Source organism: Stomoxys calcitrans, chromosome 3 (genome assembly GCF_963082655.1).
Source record: "Stomoxys calcitrans chromosome 3, idStoCalc2.1, whole genome shotgun sequence".
Classification (NCBI taxonomy): domain Eukaryota; kingdom Metazoa; phylum Arthropoda; class Insecta; order Diptera; family Muscidae; genus Stomoxys; species Stomoxys calcitrans.
In genome coordinates, this window is record NC_081554.1 from 92,095,454 (window position 1) to 92,109,064 (window position 13,611).

The 13,611-nt window shown below is 41.4% G+C and overlaps 1 protein-coding gene across 1 annotated transcript in view; it reads left to right on the forward strand.

Annotated features, from left to right (window-relative positions):
* Positions 1–6,580, forward strand: part of LOC106090418 (protein purity of essence) — a 30,903-nt gene extending 24,323 nt beyond the window's left edge. Inside the window, exons 10-11 of the mRNA XM_013256585.2 lie at positions 358–6,178; positions 6,237–6,580. Coding sequence (XP_013112039.2) covers positions 358–6,178; positions 6,237–6,361 — 5,946 coding nt within the window. The 3' untranslated portion in view covers positions 6,362–6,580. The remainder of the gene's footprint in view (positions 1–357; positions 6,179–6,236) is intronic.
* Positions 6,581–13,611: the final 7,031 nt, after the last annotated feature.

Consider the following 13,611-nt stretch of genomic DNA (forward strand, 5'->3'; position numbering starts at 1 on the left):
ATGATTGAGCTTAAAAATTTGAATCGGACAGCACTCATTAATATGTGACAAGTTTGCCCATGTTCCTCAATGGAATGTTTCAGATTCATTCTTTTCGCTTACAACATCAAGCACTTCTCAAAATTGGGGCCTTTGGCCTTTTTAATATTTTTGTTTTTATTTTACACATTTTTTCTATTTGCTCCATAATGCAATAGACATTTGTATGAGTTGTTACGTAAACATTATAATGCAATCAAATTGTTTAATTTGTAAATATAACTTATTTAAAATTTTTTTTTTTAATTTATACCTTACCTTACACATCTAAATCCTTCTAATGACTCTGGTGTATATCACTTGTATTCTTACTTGCAGAACATGGTTTTAACAAACCAGTCGATACCTATGCTAAGCTATGACTCGCTAGTCGAACTTACCGAACATTTGAGAACATGCCAGGAAATATCTCAAATTCGCACAGGAAATTGGCAGAAATTCTGTCTCATACATGAAGACGTTATTCCAGTACTTATTGAGATTGCTTGTTACCAGTTGGACGATGGAGTCTCTCCCATTATTCTGCAATTGTTACAAGCAGCTTTGTGTAACAACATCCAGGCCGTCAAACAACAGCAACAATCGGAAAATACGGGAACAGGCGGATCTTCGGGTAGTGGAAAAACGCGCTCGGACCGCGATAAGTCGGAAGAAATTGAAATGACTTTTGATTCCAAATTTGATTCGACACACTGCTCTACATTTGTGCATCAAATATTCCGCTTTGTGTCGGACGCACTTTTGAATAAATTTGTGCGAATCTTCTTGTTGGAGACAAATATCACCTCAATCAGATGGCAAGCTCATTCTTTGGTATATGCCATCTACGATTATGCGAACGAAAGACAGAGAGAGAAGCTGATTACTATTCTGTGGAACATGTGGCCCTTAGTGCCGCAATTCGGTCGTCGTACGGCCCAATTTGTTGACATTTTAGGCTATTTAACCCTGAGTACGAAAACCATTTCGGAGCGTTTGCCCGAATTCACTGAAAAGGCTGTTGAAGTCCTTAGACAGCAAAATGATCTTTTATCGAAGCATCCGAACGCTTCTATATACACTGCCCTGGAACAAATATTGCAAATGAACGGCTACTATTTAGAATCGGAACCCTGTTTGGTGTGCAACAATCCTGAAGTACCAATGGCAAACATAAAGTTGCCATCAATTAAATCTGACTCCAAATTTACAACTTGCACCATGATTGTCAAGCTGGTGCAATGCCACACGATTTCCAAGCTTATAGTGCGTATAGCCGACCTGAAGAGAACCAAAATGGTAAGAACCATCAATATTTACTACAACAATCGCACTGTTCAAGCTGTGGTCGAACTAAAAAATAAGCCAGCCATGTGGCACAAAGCTCGTACTGTCACCTTGCAGTCGGGTCAGACCGAGGTGAAAGTTGATTTCCCACTTCCGATTACAGCATGCAATCTAATGATTGAATATGCTGACTTTTATGAGACCGTTACGGGTTCTTCGGAAAATCTCCAGTGTCCCAGATGTAGTGCTGCCGTTCCATCGTACCCAGGTGTATGTGGAAATTGTGGTGAGAATGTATTCCAATGCCATAAATGTCGCGCTATCAACTACGATGAAAAGGATCCCTTCCTGTGTCATTCATGCGGATTTTGCAAATATGCTAAATTTGACTTTAGCCTTTACGGACGCATTTGTTGTGCTGTGGATCCCATAGAATCTGCCGAGGATCGATCAAAAACTGTACACATCATCCACTCATCGCTTGAGCGAGCAGATCGCATTTATCGCCAACTATTGGCCAACAAGCAAATGTTAGAATTACTTTTGCAAAAATATGCCGAACATGGATCTTCCGATCGCCTAATGGACGAAAGTTTAGGCACCATACACAGCACTTCGCAAGTAAACAAAATAATACAATTTTTGGCTCAGAAATATTGCGTCGAGTCTCGATCGTCTTTCGAAGAGTTGTCAAAGATCGTGCAGAAGGTCAAGGCCTGTCGCAGTGAGCTCGTCGCCTATGACCGCAGCCAAATGGATCAGAGCAATTTGCCGCATTCACCAGATAAACGAGACAACTTTAACATCAACAAATGCTATGGTTGCGCATTGGCCTCCACCGAACAGTGTCTGACATTACTACGGGCTATGGCCTCAAACTATGACTGCAGATTGGTTTTGTACAGTCAAGGGCTCGTCGAAGAGTTGGCTCAGCATAATCTGCGCCGAGGAACAGCTCAGATACAAGATGAAGTACGCAATCTGCTAGTATTGTTGACAAAGAACAACAAAGATGCCTGCATGAATCTGCTGGAGTTAATCAGTGACAGAGTTAAATCTGCTCTTCTAGGATCCATTCCCTTGAACAACATCGACTCTGCCATCTATCATGAAATGGATTTGTTAAGGGTTTTGATATCCCAAGATGATTTCTGTTGGGAACAGAAATTAAAAATTGTTTTCGAATTATTTTTGCACACATGTCGCTGTCCGCGAGGTCCAGCCTACTCTGTCATACAACCTTGCCTCCACATCATGCTTAAGCTTATTTCACCCACAATACCCTCAACAAAACTCAATCGCGATTTGAGCCCTTCGACGCTATCCTCAATTAATTGTGTCGAGGGCCTGAGCGTTGATTTCCAGAAATGGTTGCAAAACGACCCTCAACATTCATTTGAAGCTTGGAAATCTCGTATGCCCTCAAGTACGTTGGCACAACAGTCAAAGAGTTACAAAGCTTTTGTAGCGGCTGCAGCTCAAAATTCCTTGCAAGATGAGAACATTTTGGCTGCCGTTTTGCAGTCTGTTCAAAACGCCGAACAAATGCATAGCAGCAAACCGCCAGAGAGACAAATCTCAAATGAACCCCCGACGGTCATCAGTAATGCAACGAGCACCGAAAGCAAAGAGAGCCGTAGAAAGGCATTAAGAGAGAATTACCTTAGAGAGAAATACGGTCAGCGATGGCGTTTGCGTCATCTTAATCGCGGACAACCGTATAAACCGTTGCAGTTGAATGCTACTTGGCTACAGCCGATACTCTTTAACAACAATTCACGATTTAGAAGACCATTGGTATGCACCCTAATTACGGTTCTAAGCAGAACCCACGATCGCAAACGAGAAATACTGAACCTTTTAACGAGCTTCTTGAAATATGTCGGAGAAGCGGGAGAAGCCAGCACTGACTTTTTGTCCCTTTATCGTTTGTTGGCTGTGGATACCCCTTGGCGTCAATATTTGGCATTAAAAGGAGTTCTGCTGGAAATTTCCCTACTATTATCTGAAGAAATTAAAAAGATTCACCGTTTGGAAGAAACCACTCTGTCGTCCGATTTGTCACAGGGCTATGCATTGCGCCAGTTCGTAGAGTTACTTGCCTTGTTCCTAGACAATCCACAGATAAGGCAAGTTTACAAAACGCGACTGCTGGGGCCAGTTCTTGAAGGCTATCTGTCACTGAGGAAGCTGGTTGTTCAAAGGACTCGACTAATAGACGACGCCCAGGAGAAACTATTGGAAATGTTGGAAGAAATGACCAGTGGCACTGAGGAGGAAACCAGGGCGTTTATGGAAATTCTTATCGACACTGTGGAGAAGACCCCCGTGAAAGACATAAAAACGCCAGTCTTCATATTTGAACGACTATATTCCATAATACATCCTGAAGAAAATGACGAATCTGAATTCTTTATGACCTTAGAGAAAGATCCGCAACAAGAAGACTTTTTGCAAGGTCGTATGCTGGGCAATCCATACCCTTCAACTGAGCAAGGCCTGGGGCCTCTGATGAGAGATATCAAAAATAAAATCTGTACTGACTGTGAACTCATTGCTCTTCTGGAGGACGATAATGGCATGGAGTTGCTGGTTAACAACAAAATTATTAGCCTGGACCTTCCAGTGAAGGATGTGTACAAGAAGATATGGCTAGCAGAAGGTGGCGAAAGGGATGCCATGCGAATTGTATATCGCATGAGAGGTTTGCTGGGCGATGCCACCGAAGAATTCGTGGAGACTTTGAACAACAAATCGCAGGAAGAAGTCGATACCGAACAGTTGTATCGTTTGGCCCATGTGCTGGCCGATTGTAACGGCCTCAAAGTCATGCTCGATCGTATAGGAAGCCTTCAGAATATACCACGCTCTCGTGAACTTATTCAGGTTTTGCTTAAGCTATTCTTGATATGTGTTAAAGTTCGTCGTTGTCAAGACGTCCTATGTCAGCCGGAATTGGGGGCGGTCAATACATTACTGAAGGTATTGCAAATGTGCTTGCAATCTGAACCGGACTCCATACAATCGTGTGTAACCGAACAACTACTGGAAATAATGGAGACCATTTTGTCTAAGGCAGCGAGCGACACGCTCGATTCGTTCCTGCAATTTTCTTTGACGTTTGGCGGCCCGGAGTATGTTACCGCGCTAATTTCCTGCACTGAATGCTCCAACGTTCGCAACAATCCCTCAGTGTTGCGACATCTAATACGAGTATTGGCCGCATTGGTCTACGGAAATGAGGTAAAGATGGCACTGCTGTGCGACTATTTCAAAGACATCTTGAACTTTGATAAATTCGACAGTGAACGCACCACTGAGGAAGAATTCAAGTTGGAATTGTTTTGTGTGCTAACCAATCAAATTGAGCATAACTGTATTGGTGGCACTCTGAAAGACTATATCGTGGGTCTGGGTATAGTCGAGAAGGCAATCGATTACATTACTCGCTATGCGCCCTGTGTGAAGCCCACACTTTTAAGAACGGACTCCGATGAACTTAAGGAGTTTATCTCCCGACCAAGTCTTAAGTATATACTGCGATTCCTCACCGGTCTGGCTACTAAACATGAAGCAACGCAGGTGGCGATTAGCAAAGATATCATACCCATCATACACCGTTTGGAGCAGGTCTCAAGTGATGAACATGTTGGCAGTTTGGCCGAAAATCTCTTGGAGGCATTGTGCACAGATACGGCCACAGCTACGCGTGTGCAGGAAGTGCGCGATTTTACCAGAGCTGAAAAGAAGCGTTTGGCCATGGCAACACGCGAAAAACAATTAGACGCCTTGGGTATGCGAACAAACGAAAAGGGTCAAGTCACCGCCAAGGGATCCATTCTACAGAAGATTGAGAAGTTGCGCGATGAAACTGGACTCACTTGCTTTATATGTCGCGAAGGCTATGCATGTCAGCCGACCAAAGTCTTGGGAATTTATACCTTTACCAAGCGCTGCAATGTAGAAGAGTTTGAAATAAAATCCCGCAAAACGATTGGCTACACAACGGTTACCCATTTCAATGTGGTGCATGTTGACTGTCACACTTCAGCCATTCGACTGGCTCGTGGCAGAGATGAATGGGAGCGTGCTAGTTTGCAAAACGCCAATACCCGATGCAATGGTTTGTTGCCACTATGGGGACCCGAAGTTTCCGAGGCTGCATTCTCGGCCTGTATGACCCGCCATGCCAGCTATATGCAGGAGAGCACTCAACGTTGTGACATTTCCTACACGAACAGCATCCATGACTTGAAATTGCTGCTTATGCGTTTCGCCTGGGAGCGCAGTTTCCACGAGGATGCAGGTGGTGGTGGTCCACAATCCAACATGCATTTCGTTCCTTACTTGCTCTTCTATGCCGTCTATTTGCTGCTCTCTTCGCGCTCTGCAGCTCGAGATAGCAAAACCTTGGTGTCTTACCTTACGGCTCCTCCATCTGAGAAATGGCTCGAGAGTGCCTACGAAGTAGAGGGTCCTCTCTACATGTTGACAGTCTCGCTGGCCCTGCACTCGCATGAGACATGGCAAAAACATCGTGTTGCTCACTTGAAACGTCTCATTGCGGTAGCTCAAGCCCGCCATATATCACCTTCCGTAGTATGCAAGGCTTTATTGGCTCCATCGGATCGTCAAGAAAAAGAATACTCTGTCTACAAACCCTTCTTGATGATATGGGCTCTATTGGACCTGCTGTATGCAACACTTTTTAAAGTCGTTGCAACGCCCAAAGAAGAAGACTGGTCAATTTCATTGTTTAATTACATTCGCAAGAACGATGAAACCATGTTGAAGCACACCGACTCGATACTGGAGACCTTTACCGATGACTTTTTACCCTGCGCATCATTTGAAGAGTTCTGTGATGTTGCTGGTAAGTTTATATTATCTTCTAAGTCAACTAATGCTTAACTAATTTGTCTTTGTTGTAGGTCTTTTTGGCGATATTGAAAATCCTCAAACATTTATAGAGAATGTTTTGTCGTCGTTACCCACAACAATAACGGCATCATCAAACGCAACTGCAGCATCATCTTCGTCATCATCAAGTTGTTAAACTAAATGAAATTGTCGAAGGAGCAGTTCATAGGAATCACATAAAACGAATTATTAATTGCACTTATAATAACCCTTACTAACCCCGCATTGAAGCAGTTAGTGTTGTAGTAGTAGTGGAAACTGCTTAAGTCCGCAATAAAATGAATTAAACGGACATATTTGCAATTTAACAAACAATTATATTAATCAATAAATTATTCATTTAAATGTAAAACTATACTTGGCTCTTATATTTTTAAATTTACGAGTCATATGGTATCAATCCCACCCACAAACCTCTTTGGAATAAATAACCATAAAGCAACCATAAAAAATAGAAAGACCACAAGAGCCCGGGTGTGTAGGAGCCAACAACAAAAATATGCACTAAGCAGTTGTTAGTGCGTATTCAGTTGCGAAACGCCAAAAGAAAGAAAAACAAAACAAAAACATAACTGGTTAAAAAGCGTATCACATTGGTAATGTTTGTGAACCAAAAACGATTGGAGCTGCGAAAAAACCAGTCATTTGAAACAATGAAATCACACAGAGAGAAACAAGAAGCGATAATGACCCATAAAGAGATTTTGATCCGAACGGCTGCAGGAATTAGATTGTGGTTGCCAAACTTGGAATCTTAAATACAATTTCCGTTTGCATTTAAGTTCGACGTTGCAAATTATCAAGCAATGAACTGTCGCCCCGACAGAGCAACACTACAGGCCTGTTGTCTGGCAATGTGCCCAGGGCCTGTTGTCTGGCAATTTTTTTCAGTAATCAATTAAACCCTTCAATTTCTGGTGATATTCATACTCATGGTCATTAGCTCGATCTTGGGGAGAAATAGCGTAAAGTATATAATTCATTGACCAGGGGCCTAATCACGACATTCGATGAGGTATTCGTTTTGCTCCGAGCAAATGGTTGGATCATGATACTCGATCGAATTTACTACCAATTTGTACAGCGCTGCCAGCATTAAAAAGCGATTCGGAATCAAAACAAATAAGGAAATTTAGTTGGCGACAGTAAACTAAAAGTAAATCTTATCCTGTTTTGTTAATCTAAATGCAAAAATTTATTCCTCTAGCATACTTACAACATACAAAACTTATTTGGCGACAAAAAGTCAAGTGGTTGGTTTGGAGTAGGTGTATGGAGAGGTGCAAAAAGCTAATGATTTTACGTGGAGAAAAGTTTTCCTGCCAACAACTTAAATCTTTTGGAAATAAAAATCTCTATGGAATATGGTAAATGGCTTCCATAAAAATATAACAATCGGACCGCACTCCTAAATGGAATGTTCACGGGAAATTTAGTAGTAATAGCTACCAAGTTGGAAGTCAAGGCGGATTTAAAAAGGTGGTCTCACGCGAACAGCCGGCCAGGTTTGACGGTATTAAGATGACAGGTTTTTGTTTGCATTCTCTTTGTTGTTATCTTCTTTCTCGCATAATCTCTGCTTATTTAAGCACACGTGTATACACACACAAATTTCTTTGCGTGTGTTGGCAAATCGTCGATCAGCTTGATGACAAGATGGCGGATTTTACCATATGATTTGTGGTTGTTGCACAAATGACGCCACCTTTAATTGTTTCACCATGGGTCGTTTCGTAGCTTAGACTCGATCGTCATGATAACGAGCGATACTTTTTTCGCAGCAGGAGCAAAGAAAATCTCCGATCACTAAGCTCGTCTTGAAAGAGAAACAAACAAAAATTGTAAAATTTAATGATCTTCGACCTAACAGGCAAAAAAACTTGAAAATGAAAAAAATCGGCAGAGCCCGGCCGGTATTTGAACCTGGGCACGCGGAGCAACAGCGAGAGCCATCAATACCACTTCCAACAGATGCACAGAATCATGTGCACCGCGGAAGTAGTGTAATTGTCACAGAAAAAAGTCTGTCATTAGAGAAAAACACATGCATTGGGAAAAAGTACAGCTAATAGACAGGGTTGTCGAGCGTGGTTAATGTGGAAATTGTATCATAGAGGCTTTTTCGCAATTAATACGATTCCTATACAACATACTAATGAAAAGCCCTTGAAGCCATCACACGTTATATGGTTGAAAAGACTTTTAACCAAAGACGAAACGCGTCCCATAGTAGTTGGTGTGTGTTGCTATCTTTGGCTTTCCTTTTCGATTTGCAAAGAAAATCTCCGAAGTTGCCTTTCTCGAAAGAGAAACAAACAAAAGGAATCATTATTGTTTGTTTCATTTCGTGGAACACTTGCAAAATGCTTTATGCACACGCGCAACAAGTAAAACGGTTGGAATGTTGTTCCGATAAGCAAATCCATTTTATTGTGTATTGGGTTGCCCAAAAAGTAATTGCGGATTTTTTAAAAGAAAGTAAATGCATTTTTAATAAAACTTAGAATGAACTTTAATCAAATATACTTTTTTTACACTTTTTTTCTAAAGCAAGCTAAAAGTAACAGCTGATAACTGACAGAAGAAAGAATGCAATTACATAGTCACAAGCTGTGAAAAAATTTGTCAACGCCGACTATATGAAAAATCAATTACTTTTAGGGCAACCCAATAGGTTAGGTTTGGTAAGGTTGAAAAGAGGGTGCAGATATTAATCCGCCCCATGCCACTATGAACATACACCTAAGCCAGTAATCGGCTTGTTGTGCGCTCTAAAATATAAAATAAAAAATGGATTTGTTGTCCGATTGCCTAGAAATTTTACACAAATCTCTTTTTGGTTCAAGGACAAACGCTATTGATTTAGAAAAAGTCGGATCAGATTTAGATATAACACCTATATATACCTTTCATCTTATGAAGGCCGTAGTCGTCAACATTTTGGTCCGATTTTTACAAAATTTTGGATGACATGTTGTATTTGACGTCCCAATACGGGTGAGATCAAATTTGATAAAAATTGGTTCAGATTTAGATGTAGCTCCCATTTATAACCTTCATCCGATATGGAAGTTTAAGGCTATAGTACCCATAATTTTCGTTTGGTCCGATTTAGCTTGAAGTTTTCTTTTCACGTTCCATAAGATTTAGATTTAGCTCCCATATATATCTTTCTTCCGACATGACTTTTTAAGGCTAAATGCAAATTTTTGCCCTGAACATTCCACTAAGGAACAGGGACAAACTTCTCACATATTAATGAGTGTAGTCCGATTCAAGTATAAGCTCAATGATAAGGGGCCTCCTTTTTATTGCCGAGTCCGAACGGCGAGCCGCAGTGCGACACCTCTTTGGAGAGAAGTTTTACATGGCATAGTACCTCACAAATGTCGCCAGCATTAGGAGGGGAAAACCACCGGTGAAACTTTTTTCTGATGGTCTAGCCAGGATTCGAACTCAGGCGTTCAGCGTCATAAGCGGACATGCTAACCTCTGCGCAACGGTGGCCTTTTAAGGTTATAAAAGCTACAATTTTGGTTCGATCTCTATATAATTTAGTCTGAGGTTTTTAATTGAAGTCCTAGTACAATGCTAAATTTCATCAAAGTCGGTCCAGATTCAGATATAGCTCCCATACATATATCATTCATCCGATATGGACCTTTAAGGCTGTAGTAGCCACAATTTGGGTTCTAAGAAAATCTCTCAAGATTCTGTTCAATACTTCAATAGGTTTGAAAAATTTAATTCTGACTGCTTTTCAGCGTAGCTTCCATATACTTAAAGATGTACGCAGACTCGGTGATGTAGGGTATAATATAGTCGACTCCGCCCGGTTTTTACTTTATCAAATTCGTTTATAAGACCGATTTCAGCAAACTTTTTAATTGAATGTTTTCTTAATTGAACCTAGTTTTTATACGCTCCACCATAGGATGGGGGTATACTAATTTCGTCATTCTGTTTATAACTCCTCGAAATATTCGTCTAAGGCCTCATAAAGTATATATATTCTTGATCGGCATGATATTTTAAGTCGATCTAGCCATGCCCGTCCGTCTGTTTGTCGCAGCACGCTAACTTTCGAAGGAGTAGAGCTAGTCGTTTGAATTTTGGCACAAATACTTTTTATTAGTGTAGGTCGGTTGGGATTGTAAATGGGCTATATCGGTCCATGTTTTCATATAGCTGCCATATAAACCGATCTTGACTTCTTAAACCTCGAGATGTCGCAATTTCTATCCGAAATTGCAGAAATTTAGCATAACATGTTTTGTTGTGACTTCCAACAACTATGCAAAGTATGGAAATCGGTGTGTCACCTGATATAGCTGCCATATAAACCGATCTGGGCTTTTGACTTATTGAACCTCGAGAGGGCGCAATGCCTATCCGATTTGGCTGAAATTTTGCGTGACGTCTTTCGTTATGACATCCAACAACTGTGTTAATAATAGTTCTAATCGGTCAAAGTTTTGATATAGCTACCATATAAACCGATCTTGAATCTTTACTTCTTGAGCCACTACAGAGCTCAATTCTTATCCGATTTGGCTAACGTGTTTTGTTATGACTTTAAATAACTGTGCCAAATATGGTTCAAATCGGTTCATAAACTGATATAGCAGTCATATAAACCGATCTGGGATCTTGACTTTTTGAGCCTCTTAAAAGCGCAATTATTATTCGATTTGGCTAAAATTTTGTACAACGGCTTCTCCCATGACCTTGAACATACGTGCCAAATATGGTCTGAAGCGGTCTATAACCTGATACAGCTTCCATATAAACCGACCTCCCTATTTAACTTCTTGAGCCAGTAAAAGGCGCGATTCTTATTCAAATTCTCTGTAATTTTACACAATAACTTCTACTATAGTCTCCAACATTCAATTCAATCTGACTTACTTAACTTTAATTGGCTATGATAGAGCATTTGTTTCACTAGCCGAACGTAGAATAGCGTTTCAAGCGCCTCAATTTTCTGCGCTCATCATAAAATCTCTGACACCAAGTTTCGAGGTGTCTTCCACCACTTGATCTTTCCACCGGGCTTTTGGTCTTCCCGGTTTGCTTGTACCACCGTGTTTGCCTTCAAAAGACTTCTTTGCTGGAGCTTCTTCATCCATTCTGTAACTATGCTATCGTCATCATACAGCTCGTTCATACGTCGACTATATTCTCCATTACCGCAAACTGGTCCATATATTTTACGAAGAATCTTTCTCTCAAATACTCCAAGCACTGCCTCATCTGCTTTCACAAGTACCCATGCATCAGAACCATATAACAGCACGGGCAGTATCAGTGTCTAGTATAGTGTAATCTTCGTCTGTCGAGAGGTGGCCTTGTTTCTGAACTGCTTACTTAGTCCAAAGTAGCATCTGTTTGCCAGTATTACTCTTCGCTTTATCTCAAAACTGGTGTCATTCGTTTCGGTTACGGTGGTGCCGAGGTAGATAAAGTTACTGACTATCTCGAAGTTGTGGTTCCCAACTTTCTCCATTTTCTTTTTCTGCTCGGTTGTGCAAGGCTTTTTGGGAGTTGAAACTATCCATTTCGTTTTATCTCCATTTACTGCCAGACCCATTTTCACTGACTCTCTTTCGATTCTTTCAAAGGTGCAGTTACTACTTCCGGTGACCGACCTATGATGTCGATATCGTCGGCATAGGTGAGTAGCATGTTCTCTTGTGATGCCATATCTATTCACATCTGCATCTCGTATAATCTTCTCCTGCAGGATTTTAAAGGGATTACACGATAGACTGTCTCCTTGTCTGAAACCTCGTTTGGTATTAAATGGTTCGAAGAGATTATTTCCTATTCTTACTGAGGAACGCGTATCAGCAAGTGCCATCCTGCAGAGTCCTATTAGTTTTGCAGGGATACCAAACTCAGACATGACTTGGAATACCTTTGAACGTAAAGGGGTATCGAAAGCGGCTTTGTAGTCAACAAAGAAATGGTAGGTGTTGATTTGTCCCTCTCAGGTCTTTTACAGGATTTTGCGCAGTGTGAATATCTGGTCCAGGGTGGATTTACCAGGTCTAATGCCGCATTGATAGGGCCAAATTATCTCATTGATTTTGGGTTTTAATCTTTCACACAGTACGCTCGAAAGTATCTTGTGTGCGATGGGAGGAGACTTATTCCTCTGTAGTTGGCACATTCCGTCTTGTCTCCTTTCTTGTGTACGGGACATAGTAAGCTGAGTACCAATCATCGGGCATGCGTTCTTTTAGCCAGATTGCGCAGATAAGCTGATGCATACGCCTTATCAGCGTGTCGCCTCCGGTCTTAAATAGTTCAGCGGGTAACCCGTCGGCTCCTGCTACCTTGTATTGCTTCAGTCGGGTCGCTGCTACTTGGACCTCATTCTGACTAGGAGGTAAACATTCTATACCATCATCATTAATTGGTTCTGCGGCAACCTCTTCGCCAACGTCGGACACCAGCAGTTGGGTAAAATATTCTTTCCATATCCTCAGCATGCTATCTGTGTCAGCTACCACATTTCCTTCTTTGTCTCTGCAGGAGGATGTGCCTGCACCAAAGCCATCGGTTTGATGTTTAATTATTTGGTAGAATTACCGGGCTTCAATCTGACTCCTGTACATCTCAATTCGCTCACACTCACGTCTTTCCATCTCCTTTTTCTTTCTGCGGAATAGACGTTTCGCCTTTTCTCCCGATACCTCTCCTTCATCTGGGGTTATTACTGATTGCAGGTTTGCTCTATATGCCGCATTATTGGCTTCAGTAGCATCTCGAAACTCTTGGTCGTACCATGGGTTTCTTCGAGGAGGCTTCCGGTACTCACTGAGACTCTCGTCTCGAAAATCGCTGACTGCCAGCGCCGCATTTGCAGTTACTCTGCATAAAAACGGAGCTTTCCACCATCCGAAACCTGTGGACGCGCCCGGTAACTTTCAGCTGAGCTTTCCGTGGTAACGATGGACACCACACAAGTCGGAGCTCAAAGTTCCATCCTGTGTGGTACTCATAGGATTCATAACCTGATAAATTTCCAATGGCATAGCAATTCTTTTCTTTTATCCTTAAAATACCGGGAAAATAACTCAAGATTCGACCCGGCCGAAGTTAGCACGCTTTTACTTGTTTTTATACCCACCACCGAAGGATGGTGGGTATTTTGTTATTCCGTTTGCAACACATCGAAATATCCATTTCCGACCCAATAATGTATATATATTCCTGATCAGCGTAAAAATCTAAGACGATCTAGCCATGTCCGTCCGTCTGTCTGTTGAAAACACGCTACAGTCTTTAAAAATAGAGATATTGAGCTGAAACTTTGCATAGATTCTTTTTGTGGCCATAAGCAGGTTAAGTTCGAAGATGGGCTATATCGGACTATATCTT